Source organism: Spinacia oleracea, chromosome 4, assembly GCF_020520425.1.
Source record: "Spinacia oleracea cultivar Varoflay chromosome 4, BTI_SOV_V1, whole genome shotgun sequence".
Taxonomy (NCBI): domain Eukaryota; kingdom Viridiplantae; phylum Streptophyta; class Magnoliopsida; order Caryophyllales; family Amaranthaceae; genus Spinacia; species Spinacia oleracea.
The window spans coordinates 179,552,361-179,569,272 of NC_079490.1; the positions used below are offsets into that span (position 1 = coordinate 179,552,361).

At 36.6% G+C, this 16,912-nt stretch overlaps 2 protein-coding genes across 3 annotated transcripts; one reads left to right on the plus strand and one right to left on the minus strand.

Annotated features, from left to right (window-relative positions):
• The first annotated feature begins 1,420 nt into the window (after nucleotides 1-1,420).
• On the plus strand, nucleotides 1,421-12,513 carry LOC110788011 (probable protein S-acyltransferase 23). 2 transcript variants are annotated; one of them, XM_021992643.2, is made up of 13 exons: nucleotides 1,421-1,898; nucleotides 2,242-2,382; nucleotides 3,608-3,720; nucleotides 5,520-5,599; nucleotides 6,660-6,823; nucleotides 7,286-7,424; nucleotides 7,512-7,611; nucleotides 8,114-8,171; nucleotides 8,609-8,686; nucleotides 8,805-8,903; nucleotides 10,243-10,321; nucleotides 10,426-10,574; nucleotides 12,056-12,513. In XM_021992643.2, exons 1-13 carry the CDS (start codon nucleotides 1,650-1,652, stop codon nucleotides 12,242-12,244), a joined length of 1,638 nt encoding a protein of 545 aa, XP_021848335.2. In that variant the 5' UTR covers nucleotides 1,421-1,649; the 3' UTR covers nucleotides 12,245-12,513. The 2 variants fall into 2 exon arrangements, 1 of the variants encoding a protein (XP_021848335.2); XR_008932521.1 differs by having other exon boundaries at nucleotides 1,433-1,898; nucleotides 10,243-10,325; nucleotides 12,056-12,193.
• Nucleotides 12,514-13,703: 1,190 nt separating this feature from the next.
• LOC110788012 (L-galactose dehydrogenase) lies at nucleotides 13,704-16,637 on the minus strand. Its single transcript, XM_021992645.2, has 5 exons — nucleotides 16,344-16,637; nucleotides 15,593-15,821; nucleotides 15,211-15,510; nucleotides 14,936-15,064; nucleotides 13,704-14,032 (listed from the first exon to the last, which is right to left on the minus strand). Exons 1-5 carry the CDS (start codon nucleotides 16,628-16,630, stop codon nucleotides 13,901-13,903), a joined length of 1,077 nt encoding a protein of 358 aa, XP_021848337.2. The 5' UTR covers nucleotides 16,631-16,637; the 3' UTR covers nucleotides 13,704-13,900.
• Between the last annotated feature and the right edge of the window lie 275 nt (nucleotides 16,638-16,912).

The window sequence follows — 16,912 nt, forward strand, 5'->3', positions numbered from 1 at the left end:
TGCAAAAATTGGTCCGGACCGAAAAAATGGACCGGACCGGACCGGATCGACCCAGACCGGATCGGAGCGGACCGAAGGCAATCGGTCCGGTCTTCGGGTCGAGAAAATATCAATCTCCGGTCTTCGGTCCTGTCCGGTCCGGTCCAAAGCGCGATTTTGGACCGGACCGATTTTTCTTTAATAAAATATAATATAACCTATTTAAAATTTAACTCTCTCCTTTAATATGTAGTAAATATTACTATATTGTGATATATTTTATTTTAGCTTCCAAGTAAGGCCTCAAACAACTAGTTTTTTATATATATTTTTTCTCTTTTATCATAATTTTTTTAAAAAATAAATATATAGAAATAGGTCTACAACCTGTCCAAATCGGTCCGGTCCGGGTTTTGGACCGATTTTTCGGTCTGGTCCAGGTTCGGTCCAAGCATAATCGGTCCGGTCTTTGGGTCTTGAATTATCATAATTTCGGTCTTCGGCCCGGTCTAGTCCGGGTTTGGACCGATGAACACCCCTACACATAGTCGGTTTATAAAATAGGGTACCTGGACGAATATGGGTACCATATCAGATGTTGATGCTTGATCCAAAGATATGGATATCGAGGACGGTAAAAAATATTATTCTAAGAACGATTAACGGGTAATTGCTGATAGTGATAAGCTTCTTTCTTCTTTTTTTCCATCTTAAATATTTTTGTTAAAATTTTAAACTTCTAATATAGTAATTTGTACTAATCACTTTATCATTTAAATAAATGGTAATTTCTCTTATTTTCCCATTAACACTTGACAAAATCTGATTTTTTTACTTAATGAAAAATTTCTTTTTAATAATTAGTGTAAAATTTAAAATAAACAAATTATTTAATAACATCGTGTATTGCACGGGACCTGACCTAGTTTATATATAAATAAATTTAAAACTTTGGACTATTGAATTTTCGGACTCCAAAAGATTGAGTCCAAGTCCAATCCAAAAACAATTAAACTTGAGAAGTTGAGTACGAGTCAAATATAAACTTTTTCAACTCCGATCCAATCCGACAAATTTAAACTGTACTGAATTAACCTTTGAACTTTTCTCAATTCACCTTACACCTCAATACGCAAGTACTACACTACTACTCCCTCCGTTTCTTTTTGTTTAATTTGTTACGTATTTCTTTTATGGTGTTTCACAATGTTTATTACGTGAGAGAATCTTTCCTTTTATAAACAATCTTATTGGTTGTTGTAGTGATTAGTGGATTGAGGTTTTACTTGGTTTTATTTTTTTAATGAAAAAGAAAAAGAATCTTTATTATACGTTAATAAACGTGTAAAAGTACAAACGTAACAAACAAAAAGAAACGGAGGAAACCTACCAAATTCGAAAATTTCAAATAAAATCGTTTATTATTTGACAACCTTTTTTTGTTCCCCCCAAAGTCCAAAACTAAATCATTATTCATTCATCCATGATCCATCACTTCTCCATTTTGGCTGCGCCATTTGTACTCGCCGACATTTCCCAGGACCTTCTAACTAACCAACCGACCCGCTAAATCCCAAATTCCCAATTGAACTCCCCAGAAAACTCAAATCCCTAATTTAATTTTCGATGCATTCAAACCTAATCCCAATTCAAATGTGAGAAAAGCCAAAATGGCATCAGAAATCGAAGTTGTTTCAGATTCAATCCCATCGAATCACAACTATCAACAGCAGCAACAACACCCAGTGATTGTTATCAGTGATGTTTTTACAGCTTCAGTTCATGGCGACTTGCTTAAACTCCGCAAATTCGTCGAAGAAGACGGCGCTTCTCTCTCCCTTCCCGACGCTAATGGTTACTACGCTTTGCAATGGGCTTCTCTCAATAATTTTCCCCATATTGTTCAGTATATTATTGAGGTACTTTTAGCTTAATTTTGTCATTTTTTCGCTTATTTTGTGATTGAAGCTGAAATTTATACCTAGAATTTAAATTTGCCGCCCCTTTCTGTTTTGTGTCTGTAACTAAAATTTGCTTTATTCTGATGATTATTTATGAGTTTATGTAAAATTTGGGATTGGATATTTGCGTTGATTGTGATTTTGATTAATTTAGATCGTGTTGATTCAGGGTTACATAATGTAATTGTTAATTTTTGGAAGTAGAACTGGAGCCGAGCTTGTTTTATTACATATCTATTGCAAATGGGGTGCCTCTTGATGAGCTTACTCCTGATTATCACTCTTTTTCGTGTGATTAAAGCATGGCGGCGATGTAAATGCCACCGACCTCAGCCAGCAAACTGCTTTGCATTGGGCTGCCGTTAGAGGTTCTACTGTGGTTGCGGACCTGTTGTTGCAGAATGGAGCACGCGTTGAAGCTTCAGATGCTAATGGGTATAGGGTAATTGTTTTTGCAGATTTGTTTGTAAACATATTTTGTGAGCAACATTTTCATGAGTGCCAATTGCCACTGTACACATTTTTTGTGAGCAACATTTTCATGAGTGCCATTTGGCACTTTGAGTAGGATTTTTGTGGGTTTAAGTTGAACTGCGTCCAGAATGAGGCAGTTCTTCTTTAGAAAAAAAAAATCTAAATTTACATAGCTAGGTCTCTGCATCTGAGTCTTATGCATGTCATGGTATACGTTACGAAATCCTGTTTTGACCGTCGATAATTTCCTTTTGCCTGCTTTTCGAGACCCTCTAAGTGTTTTCAATGGAAATATTATTCACTTCGGTATAGGAAAGCATGTTAGGTATATTTGGACTTGCTGCCTTGTATTCTTGGATTTTCTTTAGATTTGTTGAAGGAAATGTGTATGCAAAATTAAATTCAGGGTCTCAAGAATGGGGAATTGTGAATCCTAGATTTCCCTGAAAGTTCAGTCATGAAGACTTACAGCGTGGAATTAAATAGGTCTTCAGTTTTCTTGGGGGTTCCTTGAAAAGCTTAACAGTAGACAGAAAAAGAGAAAATGAACATAAATTAATGGTCTTAGCACCTCCATTTAGACCTTTTACCATTGGGCTACTTCGGAGTTTTCTTTCTTCTTTTTGCAGCAACGCTGGTGTACACTTGTATGATTGAACTTCTTTATAGGATTTCTAATCTTAGCGGAATTTCAATATTTATTTGCATAAAAGAGTGGATTTGTAATCACTAAATCCTGACTGTGAAGGTGCTCACCGAGGCAAGAGTGTTTAGTTCTAGTATTAAACGGTCTGCTGTTTATAAAAAGTCTAAGCATTCACAATAACCTTATGCCATGATGAGCGATTGTAGAATGCATATGTATTGATCTTTCTTCTTCTTGGCTCCTACATGTTGTTTCTTGTTTGTAAAGGCTTCTTCCTATACTTCTTCGTAGTCTTGATGATTTCAAACAACAATACAACTACAATATCAAAGCCTTAATCCCAATCACGGGCTCAACAATCACGAACCAAAATTTTATCTCCCGTGATAGTCAACCATGATCCTTTCCCTCTACTGCCTTCTTTATGCTACGTATTACCTTGATGATTTCATGTCGTCAAAATATATATTCTCAAGTTTCGTTCCATGATGAATCAACTGTCCTATTCTGTTTGAGCCTAACTTACGAAGCTATCTATGTTTCACAGGCAGTTCATGTTGCTGCTCAATATGGACAAACAGCCTTCTTGAACCACATGATTGCGAAATACAATGCAGACTTTGATGCACCAGATAATGATGGAAGGAGCCCACTGCATTGGTGAGTTTGAGCTTTGAGATGTATAATTGTGAGTATACTTTTGATGATTTGCATGATATACCAATGTACAGTGGCTTTTAACTTTACTTCCTATTTGTTTACTCTATACATCATCAACATCAACATCAACATCAACGTCAGAGATGTATATCAGATTAAGCTCTCTGCAGGAACCAGACATATAAGTGGTGGTTTGGCAGGGGCCGGGAGGGTGATGTTGCCTCCAGCATTCTTTACATGGAAGAAATTATATAGATATTCGCCTACATACGTATTCTATACACTTTTCCAAAAGGAAAACCCCCCTCAAAATGCTTAACATACCCAAGGTCAAATTTGTTGCTGTCAGTTTTGATGTTGGAAATTTTGAACTGTTGAGAGATATCTGTAAGACTAACACTCTAGATTTGCTTAATTTTATGGCTCATATGGTCCGTAGTTTGATTATTAATTGAGAGGATCCAATATGTTCACCGTGCAATATCCTTACCGGTTATAAGAAGCCTTGGGTAGAGTTGGGTCGCATGCAGCTTTACCAGTACAATTGCCGAGACTCTGACAGGCTCTTATGCGTTCTTTTACTTTTCAAAAGACTATTTCATTTATCTTCTAATCAGTAAAGAAATTTAATAGCTTATTTTCTCCAACAAAATAACAGTAAAGTAAACATCTGATTCTAGGCCATTAAGTTTGTCACTGCCCCTGAAGTTCTCTTTAATGGATTTATGGGTGTACTCCCCCAATCCCTAAAAGATTGCTCCATTGCAATTCTTTGTGTCAAACTTTGAAAACTTTGACCATGAATTCTCATTAGCCTATACGAAATAATATAGTCATGTGGGGTCTTGTTAGATTCGTTTCACTATATAATTTTGGAATATCAACTTTTATAATTTTTACCCATGTAGAATTATAGATATTTATGTTTTAAGTCGTGTCTTGGAGATCGTGAAAAGTCAAATGGGGCAATCTTTAGGGACGGAGGGAGTATATGTCATGGCCCCCACATAATGCAACAATGTCTTGGAAGTTGAAATTTCGAGAAAATTATGGTTAATGGGTGAAGTTCTTTGGGGTTTGGTAAAGCCTGGAGGCGATGGACTGATGGAGCTAGTTTTTAAGGGTTGGAGACTCGGAGTTTTGATTCTCATGGGCATTTTCAGATTTTTGGGAAGTATATTAATATTAGTGATAAGGTAGGGTTAAAAAACGTACAACTTCTTTAATACGTTTTCTTCAATTTCATAGATGCTAAAAGTACTCAATGCATGCGGACATGCGGTTTTATGGTTGTTAGACACTTGTTTTGGTTCATCCATCTATGGGTTTGGGGGCAAGAAATTTGCTAATGTCCTTTTGTGTATGCCAGAAATTCCCTTGTTGTCCCTTTAGTAAAATTCTATTTCACTGAAGCTGTTATACGGTGAGTCAAGTGGGTCCTTTGGCTTCTATGTCTTGTCATAGCTACTTCCCAGTTTTAGTTCAACTTCTTCTATTTCACTTAAGCTGTTATCTGGTGAGTCAAGTGGGTTCTGTGGCTTCTGTGTCTTGTCATAGCTACTGCCCAGCTTTAGTTCAACTTCTGGTGAGTTTGATTGAGTGATTGTTGCCTTAATATCATTTTTCTACATTAAGGGGAGCTGGAGTGGCGTTTCATTTGATCTAGCTTGCTTTAGATTTTTTTTTTTGGTTTCCATGATCCATCTTTCTTTAATATTGCACTGACTATTGTGTTTTAACAATCCTTCAATTTTACTCAAGGTTACAACTAGTAATCTGATAAGATATCCTTTTACCAGGGCTGGTTATAAGGGATTTGCGGATACAATCAGATTACTTTTATTTAGAGATGCCAACCAAGGGAGGCAAGATAAAGAAGGTATGTCTTTCTCATTCAGAACCTGTTTTTGTTCTTTCTTTTGCAGCTTGAATGTCGTCCTACCCTTAACTCGTGTTAGATTAGTCGTACTATATGGAGTACAAATGCCTCCCGTTTTTTATATCAGTACTTATATGTAATGGTTTCTGTTTTACATATATCACTATTTAATTAGTCTAGTACCTCTAACAAGACGCTTATTAGACTGGAATAAGTCACTGGATAGTAGGAGATCACTTAGATGTACGTAGCATTTGTTGTAGCTGTAGTGGTGCAACTTCTTTTGAAGAAGAGAAATAGTCGGACTTCAGAGAGACATTAGTGTTCTACATTTTTCTCGCTATATAGATGCCTAATAATATTGTACTCACTGGTGAAAGTGCAATTTAGTTGGTTATCTTGTGTAACTGTAGACATTTGTGGAACTCAATTAGTTGTAAATTCTGATGAATATCTCTCTAAAAAATCTATTAGTGTAGCTGTGTAATTGTTAGGTGTCAGTGAACTTCCTTGAGGAGGATATTGGCATAGCTGTCAATCTTGAAAATTTTGCTTCTTGGCCTTCTGGCATGCCCTAATTTTTCAAGAGGGCTATCTTTAAAAATCAATGGCTTGTTCTTGGGATGTGCATTTGAAATTGTATGACATGACCTTTAGAATAGTTTATGTCTTTTCTTATATAAGCATCAAAAAGAGCTTAAAATTTGAATACTTTTTTGCCCTAACCCTTTCATGTCTTTACACCCCTTTAGTGTCTTGTCTACATAAACTATTCTTGTAAAGAAAAGGAAGCTTCACTATTTTCTGGTTTTCTGATTCTTTTCTATTTTACATTTACGTTGTATATCTTTCCAAAAGTGCCCCATCCTCTCCATTGTTCTTCCCTCTGCCATCTGGTTCTCAACACTAATAAACTTTCCTATTTATGTGATGAAAAAGATGATAATGATCTTACAACCATACGTAAAAGAAAACTGTCAGTTCTTAGTCGTCTTTTTTGTATAATTTCTGTGGACTTTATAATGTCTAATTTCATGACCTTAACTCTTTGCGTTGTCAGGTTGCACCCCTTTGCATTGGGCTGTTTTAAGAGGACACGTTGAGGCATGCAGTATACTTGTGCATGCTGGCACAAAAGAAGAATTAATGGTGAAAGATAGAGCTGGATTTACCCCAGTTCAGCTGGCATTAGATAAAGGGCATCGGCATGTCGCCCTTTTGCTTGTAAGTATAAGACTAATAACAATTTTACAAACGTGTCTGTCACTGTATTTGTAGAGCTAAAGCAATTGTGTTGCTGTTATCCCCCCCCCCCCCCCCCTGCGCCCTTCTCTCTTTCCTGTTATCCTTCGTAATAGGCTTCTAGAAAAGATTTCATATTCTGTTTGATGTGGCCAGTTATTTTTGTCAAAATTGAAACCACACGAGTCATTGAGAGGGCTAAGATGGCCGTAGTGTTCATTTCCCTCATTTCCTGATAACAGAAATCTTACTAATGTCCATTATGATTTCCCCTTGCTTTTTTTATTAATTATGTTTAGGGCCGACAGAAGGTAAAACAAATAATTGCATCTTTCTCTGAGAAACTTGTCAATTGGAAAAATACCACTTTTCTTTTGTAGAATTACTAGAATTTATTGATGACTGTTCTGTTAATGTGGTGATATTTTTGTTGTTTGTATTCAGTCTAATATTCAGAAGGCTCATAGCAAGCGTCTAAAAGGTACATCTTGTGCTGGAAAGATAAATGGAGTTGGCTATGCCCCGTTCTTGTTTTGCACCATCTTCTGTCTGACAATCCTTTTCATAAACTCAGTTCTCTTAGGTGGGTATTATCCATCTTTTTCTCCCGCACTAATCGAGTTCAAGATGGTCTTGCTTATTATGTCTGACTATTAATAAATCATGCTAGATCCAAGTCTTGCCAAAGTGACTGCTGCTGTTGCACTTTGGGGATGGACTGCAGTATCTCTATGTATTGGCGCATTGATAATGTTTTATCGTTGTAGCAGGTATAATCTTGCTCCATAAAATTTGACCTTTTTTTTGGGTTTACGGTTTTAATACTTTTAAAGATGAATGGAATATAGTTAAGAAGGTTTTAATTTTACTCTTTAATCGAAATGGTTAGGCTGCAATTTATTGTCCATGTTTCTTGCTTACAGATTACTATCTGTATGCCAGTATTGCTTACTTGAGTTCAGCAAGCTTTGCTAATGGCATGGCCATGTAATTGGACTGTTTTCTTAGCACAAAACTTGAGAAGTTTGAGAGTCTTCAAGAATCTAGCAACTTCCTTTGTTTTGGCTTGAAATATTACTAAACACAAATGCTCTTGAAAAAAGGAGTAGGGGTGAAGCGGTAGCTTCCTGATAGATGATGTCTTTGCCTTGGAAAAAATGACTTTGCTGGGTGTTTGCTAGATATGCGGCAGATTATGTTACCGTTTTTGTTATACTCTTTTTTTAAAAAATAAAATAAAATTGGTATTTGATAGTTCCTTTGTTGTTGCAGTAAAGATCCAGGTTACATCAAAAGATCTGATGATTCTGGTGATCTTAGGAAAGTACAGGTACGGTACCTGTTTTTATACAATTCCAAAACGGTCATTTTCTTCAAATAATTGTAGAAGTTCGATTTATTACAAAAACTGAAGTCCTTGAAAAAGTACAATATCTTTCTGTCAAAGCAAAAAAATTCAAGTGAAAAAAGGCACCGGAGAAACGTAATTTTAATTTCCTAGAATCTTTCCGAAATGAACCGGTACTTAATGAGGTGAAGAAAATATGTGTTTTAATGACCACATACTGTGCATTTAAATAGAGTTACATCAAATTTCATCTTATTCTCTATCGCTTCTTGGTATAAAAGTATTGATGTATTTTTTTTTGTGTGTGGTTGCAGTGGCTTGCCTTTGAGGCCTTATCCATAACAGTTTTTGCATGTTACTTTAGTTGTGTCGTGTAGGCTTCTGACACCTATTTTCTTTTTTTCTTTGGTAATGTTCAGGATCCTTTATTGAATCTTGATATGAACGATTCTTCTGTTTGGACAGGGAACTGGTCTCAGCTTTGTCCAACATGCAAGGTAAATTCCAGCGTTCTTTACATATATACTTAAGTTTGATAACTATGGAATTTGATTTGATTTTATTTTGTTTGTTAAGTTTCTGCTAATACGTCCAGTGTCTCATTTTATTCAACAGATAATTAGACCACTCCGCTCAAAGCACTGCCCTACATGTAAACACTGTATTGAACAATTTGATCACCATTGCCCTTGGATTTCGAATTGTGTGGGAAAGGTCAGTACAGATGCTGGTTTTGTCAATTTTAGTTTGATTATTTGAGGCATTGGACACTGTTATTGTTTTATGCTCACCTGTTACGTGTTCTGGTTGAAAAAGTCTTGAAAAGTTGTGAGTCATTGGGTAACACATTTGTTTCAATATTGACTTCGTAATGATTCGTTCAAACAGTCGTTGAACTGTCACTGTTAGCTAATGTCAAGCCCTGGTGTTTTAGGATAGCCAAAGTTGCTATTTTGATTAAACGTAGTGGATCAATCTATGTCCTCCATATAAAGTTGTCGGAGAAGGTAACTGCTCACTTTCTTAAATGGAAAAGGTGCAGCAAGTTGTCATTGCTATAGAGTCATCTGATTGGGTACACTTGCTCACTTTTCTCCTTCAGCTCATGTTCAAATAAGGATCTTTTGATGTGAAGGGTTCTCTTTTCCCAATTAGGATGTTACTATTTGTTGAGGGAGAGGAGGGGAATATATAATTCAAAGTTTGGAACGGGTCAGAGATAACTTATGCATAATGTCAGAAGTCATGATCGATTAAAAGAAAGAACACCTGTACAGGAGAAAGAAACAATTTAGTTAATGCTCAAGTATCCTGATATTAGAAAAGGTGTTCCTCACTACTGTTTCTTGTGTTTTGAGTTGCGATCCATAATTATGTTCGTAGGGACTCGGTGTCCAAGTGTCCGACTCGGTTAATTTTTGAAAATTTCCATGATCTGAGACCAAAGTGAATTGTCGGAGTGTCTATACCCATGTTCGAGTGTCGAGGATCTGGCACGGGTACTTGAGGTAAAATGAGGAGTCCGAGTAACATAAATTCATTACTCTCATCTGTTCTTACATAAGTTACGGGGTACTCCATTATCTTAATGTCATTTCTGATCGAAGTTCCATCGTACTTTCAGTTATTGGCCTCTCTTTGCACCTGTTTCAGACTTAGAATCTTATGGTGTAAATGCAGGATGGCACAATTTACATTCATGCTTCCTACAGAAGAATGAGTTGTGTGCGCAAATTTATTTTAATAGATATATTTTTTTGATGGTTATTTTACTAAATATTATATACCTCAGTTCAGTGCCATAACTTTAAAATATGCTCTCATTGGAAATTTGGAATGCATGGCCTTGTTTGATTGTGTGGGAACCTGTATAGGAAATTAAGTGTAATGTTTCAAAAGGGCGAGGAAGGCGCTTTAGTCCTCTTTTCAAGTACCTTTTTTTATGCTTTGGTTTTTACCATTTCCTGCAATTTGACAAGTGCATATGGGGTTCTCTTTTCTTTTGCCCAATCTTCTGCATTTTGATTTATTGTTGTCTGTGTGTGTGTTGCAGAGGAACAAATGGGATTTCTTTGTTTTTCTGTGTCTTGGAACGGCAACATCGTCTATTAGTGGAGTAATAGCTGTTCTAAGTATGTGAGTTGCTAATATAATGAGCTTTGATCTTTCTATGTCTTACATTATGATGTTACAACACTCCTTTGAAATGGATTACAGATGTATGTTAGTATTACAGGAATTTGGACTGCTTTACCAGCAATTCCAACTAGTGAAACATGGATGCATTATGTGATAGCTCATCATCCTGGCGTCATTGTCTTTTCAGTGATGAATTTTCTAATATTCGTATCTGCGACAACTCTGGGAGTCGCACAAGCAAGCCAGGTATGGTGAAGTCGTAAAATTCCTAAGCAAGTTGTTAAAAAATATACTTAAGAACTTGTGGATTGCAAACTGTTGACCCAATTAGGTGGCCTTAGAAATGTATGATATTAGTAGTGTCCTTTTCTTTGTTCTCAATTTGACAAAGACGTGCAATCTTTCTCATTACTGATCTAAAACTGTGAGCCTTCTTATTTTGAAAAGTGATTGCTTGGCTGTCATTACTGGGCTACGAGAAGGCAAGAGGGGCACTAGTACTCTACATCTTATTTTGGAGGATATTGCAGATTTTCATAATGTTTAGTCTTTTGTTAAACGTAGTGGGAACAAGGCTGCTCATAATTTAGCTCATTTCCAACCTTTGGAAATTGGGCAACGATTGTGTGAGGATGAGTTTCCAAATAGTGAGATGGATGATGTTACTTCCGATTTAATAATTTAATCTCCCTTTTATGGGTTCCTCCAAAAAAAAAAGAACTGTGAGCCTTGAAGACTCGCTCACTTTCTCATAAACAAAGGAAGAGGCTATCTAGTATCTGTCCTCAGGGCAGTATCCTGGAAATTGGAATGCTGTGGTGAATTAAGTGTAATTTTGGTGAGTAGACCATCCAGACATTTGGAAATGTGGACCTTTTCGGAATTCCGGGTATACCTTTTAGCTGATCATAATATGAAAAGAAAGTTGTCAGAGGTTATGGAGGCCTGAATATTTACTTGTAATTATTGTTCACATTATTGGATCTGCTGAGTATATATAGCTTTGAAGGATAATTGCATATACTCCCTCCGTTCCTTAATGTTATGGTCACTTTCCGTTGTGTTTCATAATGTTTTATTCACTTCTACTTTATTCTATTTTTTACAAACATCTTTTACATTTCCATTTACCCCATATTATTTATACATTCCCACACTGCCGCCACACACTCTCTCTTACATTATCCACATTTTTCTTACACCCACCCACCCACCCACCCACCCATCTAGTTAGTTGTTACTACATTTCTTTTACTCTTGTCCACATTTTGTTTTTTCACCTATTCAAGTTTTTTCTAATTTTCCTAGAAGCAAGAGTTGGCAGTAAGTAGAACATAAGGTACGGAGGGAGTATTACAAGTCAAAAACCTGATTATCGATTACAAAGTAATTTTTAAGAGAGTACCTTGTAAATATGTGATGTTTGATAGGATTATTGGAATATTGTTTCAGAAAGTTAAAAAAACAGAGGTGAAATAATTCTTTCAAGTGATTTTTGTATGCCAAGAAGTGCGGTAATGTATCATCAGTATTTATTTCGTTGATGTTAAGTACATGTAAAGGTGTGATTTCTTCTTTATATTGATGTTGAGATTTTATCAGTTCTTTTACTTCTACCATTTAGTGCTGTGTTTGGTATTGAATCAACTAAACATTTATGGACTAAAAAAAATATATTTGTTGGTGCTAATATATATATCATGAACATCCTTTCCCTCTCTCTGCAGATAGCTCGGAATATCACCACAAACGAATTGGCAAATGCCTCGCGCTATTCGTATCTTCGTGGTCCGAATGACAAGTTCCGTAATCCCTACAATCATGGATGCAGAAAGAACTGTGGTGATTTTCTTAGTCAAGGCTACACCGATGATAATGAGATTGCATGGCTTCCATTGCAAGCAATTTCTCGGTAAAACAACTCGCCGGTGAGTGTCATAGGGAAATCAATTGGTGATTCACCAAGCACTATACCATTCCTGCATAAGATACTTGTTTGCGCTAACCAAGATATCGCTGCATATTCATCTCCTGCAACTTTCTCATGATTCATTCAATTGCTTCTTTTTTTTTCCCTACAGTTGATCCATTGTACAGTTTAGTTTACAATCATGTCATCCAAGAGGTAGCATGAAATTTGATTCCTATCAAAAAAAAAAAGGTAGCATGAAATTTGATTCTACAAGTATTTTTTTGTCGTTTTGGGTGGGGAAGAGCCGGGGGGTTGTATAACTTGTAAGCTGTAAAGCAAGTACAAAAACGGGTGCTGGGAGTTTTTTTATGACGGTACAGGTCTTTGCTTCACTACATTCCCTTGTACTGTAATTGGTGATTTATTATACTCTCTTCATTTTGCCAGACCAAAAGGATATATTCTTGATAAAAGATCAAAGCTTAAAACAGGCTTTAGCTGCTAAGAGGAAAGTGCAGTGTACCACTAGTCCACTATGCACACAAGTTCCAGCTCAAAAACCTTATTTTTTCATGCTGTGTTGGCACATCGCCCAAGGATCGAGAAGGGTCTAAGCCATCTAACCCAAATATATCCTTGTATCGCCCACTCGTCTGTGCACTGTGTAGCCTATATTACTCATTTTACTTTTCTCATACACGTTGGGTACTCAAGGTGAAATTGATTCAAACCCCGTCACTCGATGCCTTTTCGGGTATAATCAAGGTTCATGCTTCTTGTTTCAAGGAATAATAATGAAAGTATGAAGCACAGACTGGAAAATTGCTCATGGAAAATACAGAGTTGCCTGATGTCCATGTGTAGTATACCAAATTAAAGATATTCCTGAGAAAGACAGTAAATTATACTTGGGAGATGACTTAAAAGGAAAATCTCAACTCTCCAAAAACACAAAGATCGAAAGTGAAGACGACTTGAGAACTCCTAAGAGCCTTTCAGGGACCGGGGACGGAATGTATGGAGCCTTTCTGCGTCATGTCACAACAAATAAACTAACATTTTCAACCAGTGAACTTTTCGGCGTGGGCTAGTATTAGCCACATTGACCATTGGAAGGTTCGAAGCCGAAACCTTGATTAAGGAGCAAGAGATCCTTAACTACTCACGCCAACCCCAGTTAGTCGGTACTACAGTAGTTGTGAAACCCTTGAAATAGATATGGCATACAGCATACTAGTTAATAGTTATTCAGTTCAGTTCAAATTGCACATCACTTTCGTTTTGGGTTAAGATCAAATCGTGTAATCCTGGATATAGTTCATGCCCGAGTTATGTAATTCCATTATGGTAGAATCAAATTCTCAATGAAAAAAATATCTACAAATGAAAACGAAAGCAAAAACAAAAGATTACTGCCCAAGTATAGATCATGAGCTATACGGCTACACCTGACACCAAAGACATCAAAGAATCCAAACAGCCTCTTGAAATTGCTTGGGTATGTAGTTACATACATATGAGCTCAGAAAGCCACAACAGTTGTCTCCAGTTCAAACATGAACTTTTACATGAAATATTTTCACTATAGTCTATAGATTTACACATTGCCTTCGTTTTGGATGGCGGTAAAAAAGAACACATCTAGTACCTGCAAAACGTCTCAGGTTTGTTGTATACCACTAGGCCAACTTTGATTCTTTATAGGCTTTAGGATGTTCTCAATTTCTGCAAATGTTTTCTCATCCTTTCCTGCAGTTTCAAGTTCTAAAGCGGCACCAACATTTTCCTCCACCTGAAATGTTTCAAGGAAATCGAAGTTAAAATCTGAACGACATTTTCCTGAAATGTTAAAACTCAAAGAGAATATCATCATGTGAGCTACTCTGTATTCTTCTGAAGTGTCTTTACTCGTAAAATTTACAGACCATATTGATATTTTAGGACATCTAAATTGGTTGTGATGTACAAAGTCTATAAGATTAGTTTTTTTTCAACAGACTCAATACTCAAGTTACTTGGAAAACAGAAAGCTACCAGTATGTCTGAGAAACCGAATACCTCCTTTCCTATGATAAGGTCAGAAGTAATACTCACTCAGCTCCCCTCCAGTGGTTTTTGTGGAATGTGTATGTGCTTCCTGAAAAATTCTCAAGGAATTACACAAAACACGCACTATATGCTAGACGATTCTTGACAAATTCTTTGCTATAAATTGAACTTCTTCAACATGTCCATTTCCGATGGAGCCAAAGATTCATATGTTCTTTTGGCTGTGGGATGTAATGGACTAAATCAAAATGGCTTTTAAAACCTCTTCGCCTTCTTTCCATGAAGTAGAAGATGGTCTTCCAGTTGTCGTCCCGTCGCTTTTGGGTCAATTGGAAACAACCTCTCTGCAATTGCAGGGGTTAGGTTGCGTAAACCCGTCCCCCCTTACCCCGCTTCTTGCGGGAGCCTCTTTGAGGCAATGGGTAATGATAATGATAATGATGAAATTGAACTCCTTCAAGCAGAATGTGAGTAGATACAATTTCTAAACAATTATCAGAACCTTAGTCTAAATGTTCCAAGAGTTTGAGAAACAATTAGGAGATTCGAGGGTGTTTAATGATTTATAGATCAACACTACAAATGTAGGAAACTTCTCTAGTTAAGAAAAAGATAAGAGCAATAAGGCAGATATAAGATCACTGACCTGCTTAACAGAGTTCATGCCAACAAGAGTAGTGGAAATGTCTTTGTTTGACAAGCTGTACTGCAGAGCTAATTTTGAGATATTCTTCCCATTCTTCTTACAGTAATCTGCAGCAGCTTTGCATGCAGCCTGCAAGCAGGAAAAAAAAACAAGAAAGCACAATTAATGGAAAATTTCAATGACAACAAACACAACCAAATTCGAAAGCTACAAATATTGCTATGGCATAATTACAGTTTCTCATCAATTATTGATGAAAAAGATATACTTCATACCTTAATCTCAGATGAAGCTGGATGCCACTCTGGGGGGCCATTTTCTGTATGAAGCCCCATTGAAAGTGGAGAAGCATTGATCACACCAACGCCTTTGCTCTTGAAATACGGTAGCATGTCTTCCAAGGTTGAGTCATTGATACAATAGTGGCAATATGACAGAACAACATCAATTGTCCCAGGGGGAACACGGTCAAGAACATACGTGTACACTTCCAATGGAAGTCCAGTTATACCAATGAATCTAGTCTTCCCTGATTCCTTAATTTTCTGCAGGGCGGGAATAGTCTCATTGACAATCTGCAAGAGGCAAACAAGCATGAAGAGAATGTAGATAACATCCGCAAACCAAGCAATTTAGCAAACGAAAGAGTAAGTGAACCTGATCAAGAGAACCAAATTCAATATCATGACATTGTAGTATATCAACATACTCAAGTTGCAACCTTTCTAGGCTTTCATCAATGCTCTTAGTCACTCTTTCAGCACTAAAATCAAAGCCTTCGGCATAACGGCCGCATTTCGTTGCAACAATGTATTCATCTCTAGATGCACCAAGTGCTTTCAAACACTTCCCAAGCACTTTCTCCGACAATGTGGCACCATAGTACCTAAACAAAATCCACAAAATAAATTCTCACAACACAACATCACAACAACAACAACAACAACAACAACAACAAAGTCCCAAACGTCATCGTGACCAATCAAATCCAAATCCAAAATCAATCCATTCAAATGACAAAGGCAGCATCTTTACACTTTTACAGTATATAATGTTAACTTTGGAAAATGGGGTTGGCCGCAATGCAAGTAGGAACACTTGTAACTCCTTCCATCCCTAAATCAATTGGCTATATGAGGAGTAACTCTGCGATCACTCTAATAGTCTCCAATGCGGGACAATTCACAGTGAGCATTTGATAAAATCGTGGATATAGATAATTCATTAGATTTCAGTATAACAAATACTGATCTAACCCAAAATGGGTCACAAATAATTCAATTTTTGTACAACAACAATTAAAATACAGTAACAAATTAAATTCCACAAAATACACATCTAAATAACAATAAAATTGGGGAGAAATACATAAAGGGGTCATCAAATTTGAGGAAGATGATGAACTTACGGAGAAGTGTCAAAGAAGTTGATACCCTGATTAAAAGCTTCAATAACAGTGGCAATGGATTGTTCCTCAGAAACATCACCGAAAACGTTGCCAAGAGGAGAGGCGCCGAAACCCACACAACTGAGGTTAAGGCCAGTGTTTCCCAATTCTCGGCGCTCTAATTTTTGATGGGTGTTCATCGTTGCTAAAATCTGGGTTTTTGGAAGAGAAGTTTTGGGGGATGATGAAGGATATTTGAGTTGGAAATAGTAACGGTGGAGGAAGTTAAGTTCCCGGGCTACATTCATCCTAATCCCTTTATCTGAAGTTAGTTTCCTTAAATAAAGACAAAAGATAACAATAGGTCGGGCCTAACTCAGTTTCCTGAGCAAGACATATATTTAGAACAAATAAACAAATAAACTAGTGACCTAGTGTTTGGTCCGATCGATATCCCATGTTACTACTTTGAAGTTTGAATATTATAGTGTGGTCGCAGTACTTAAAATGTTAGTATAAACTATATATGCAATTTGATGTTACATGTTACATACTTCGAACTCCGATTTATATGTGTAATAAAGAGAATA

Bases quoted from the DNA above. Each gene is read 5' to 3' on its own strand.
- LOC110788012 (XM_021992645.2), bottom strand. From the start codon at position 16,630: ATGAATGTAGCCCGGGAACTTAACTTCCTCCACCGTTACTATTTCCAA. The intron at 15,065-15,210 runs GTATGAAGTATA...TCCTGCTTGCAG, and splicing joins CAGCTTCATCTGAGATTAAG to GCTGCATGCAAAGCTGCTGC. The intron at 14,033-14,935 runs GTCAGTGATCTT...GAAACATTTCAG, and splicing joins GCATGAACTCTGTTAAGCAG to GTGGAGGAAAATGTTGGTGC.
- LOC110788011 (XM_021992643.2), top strand. From the start codon at position 1,650: ATGGCATCAGAAATCGAAGTTGTTTCAGATTCAATCCCATCGAATCAC. The intron at 2,383-3,607 runs GTAATTGTTTTT...TATGTTTCACAG, and splicing joins CAGATGCTAATGGGTATAGG to GCAGTTCATGTTGCTGCTCA. The intron at 10,322-10,425 runs GTATGTGAGTTG...TTAGTATTACAG, and splicing joins TGGAGTAATAGCTGTTCTAA to GAATTTGGACTGCTTTACCA.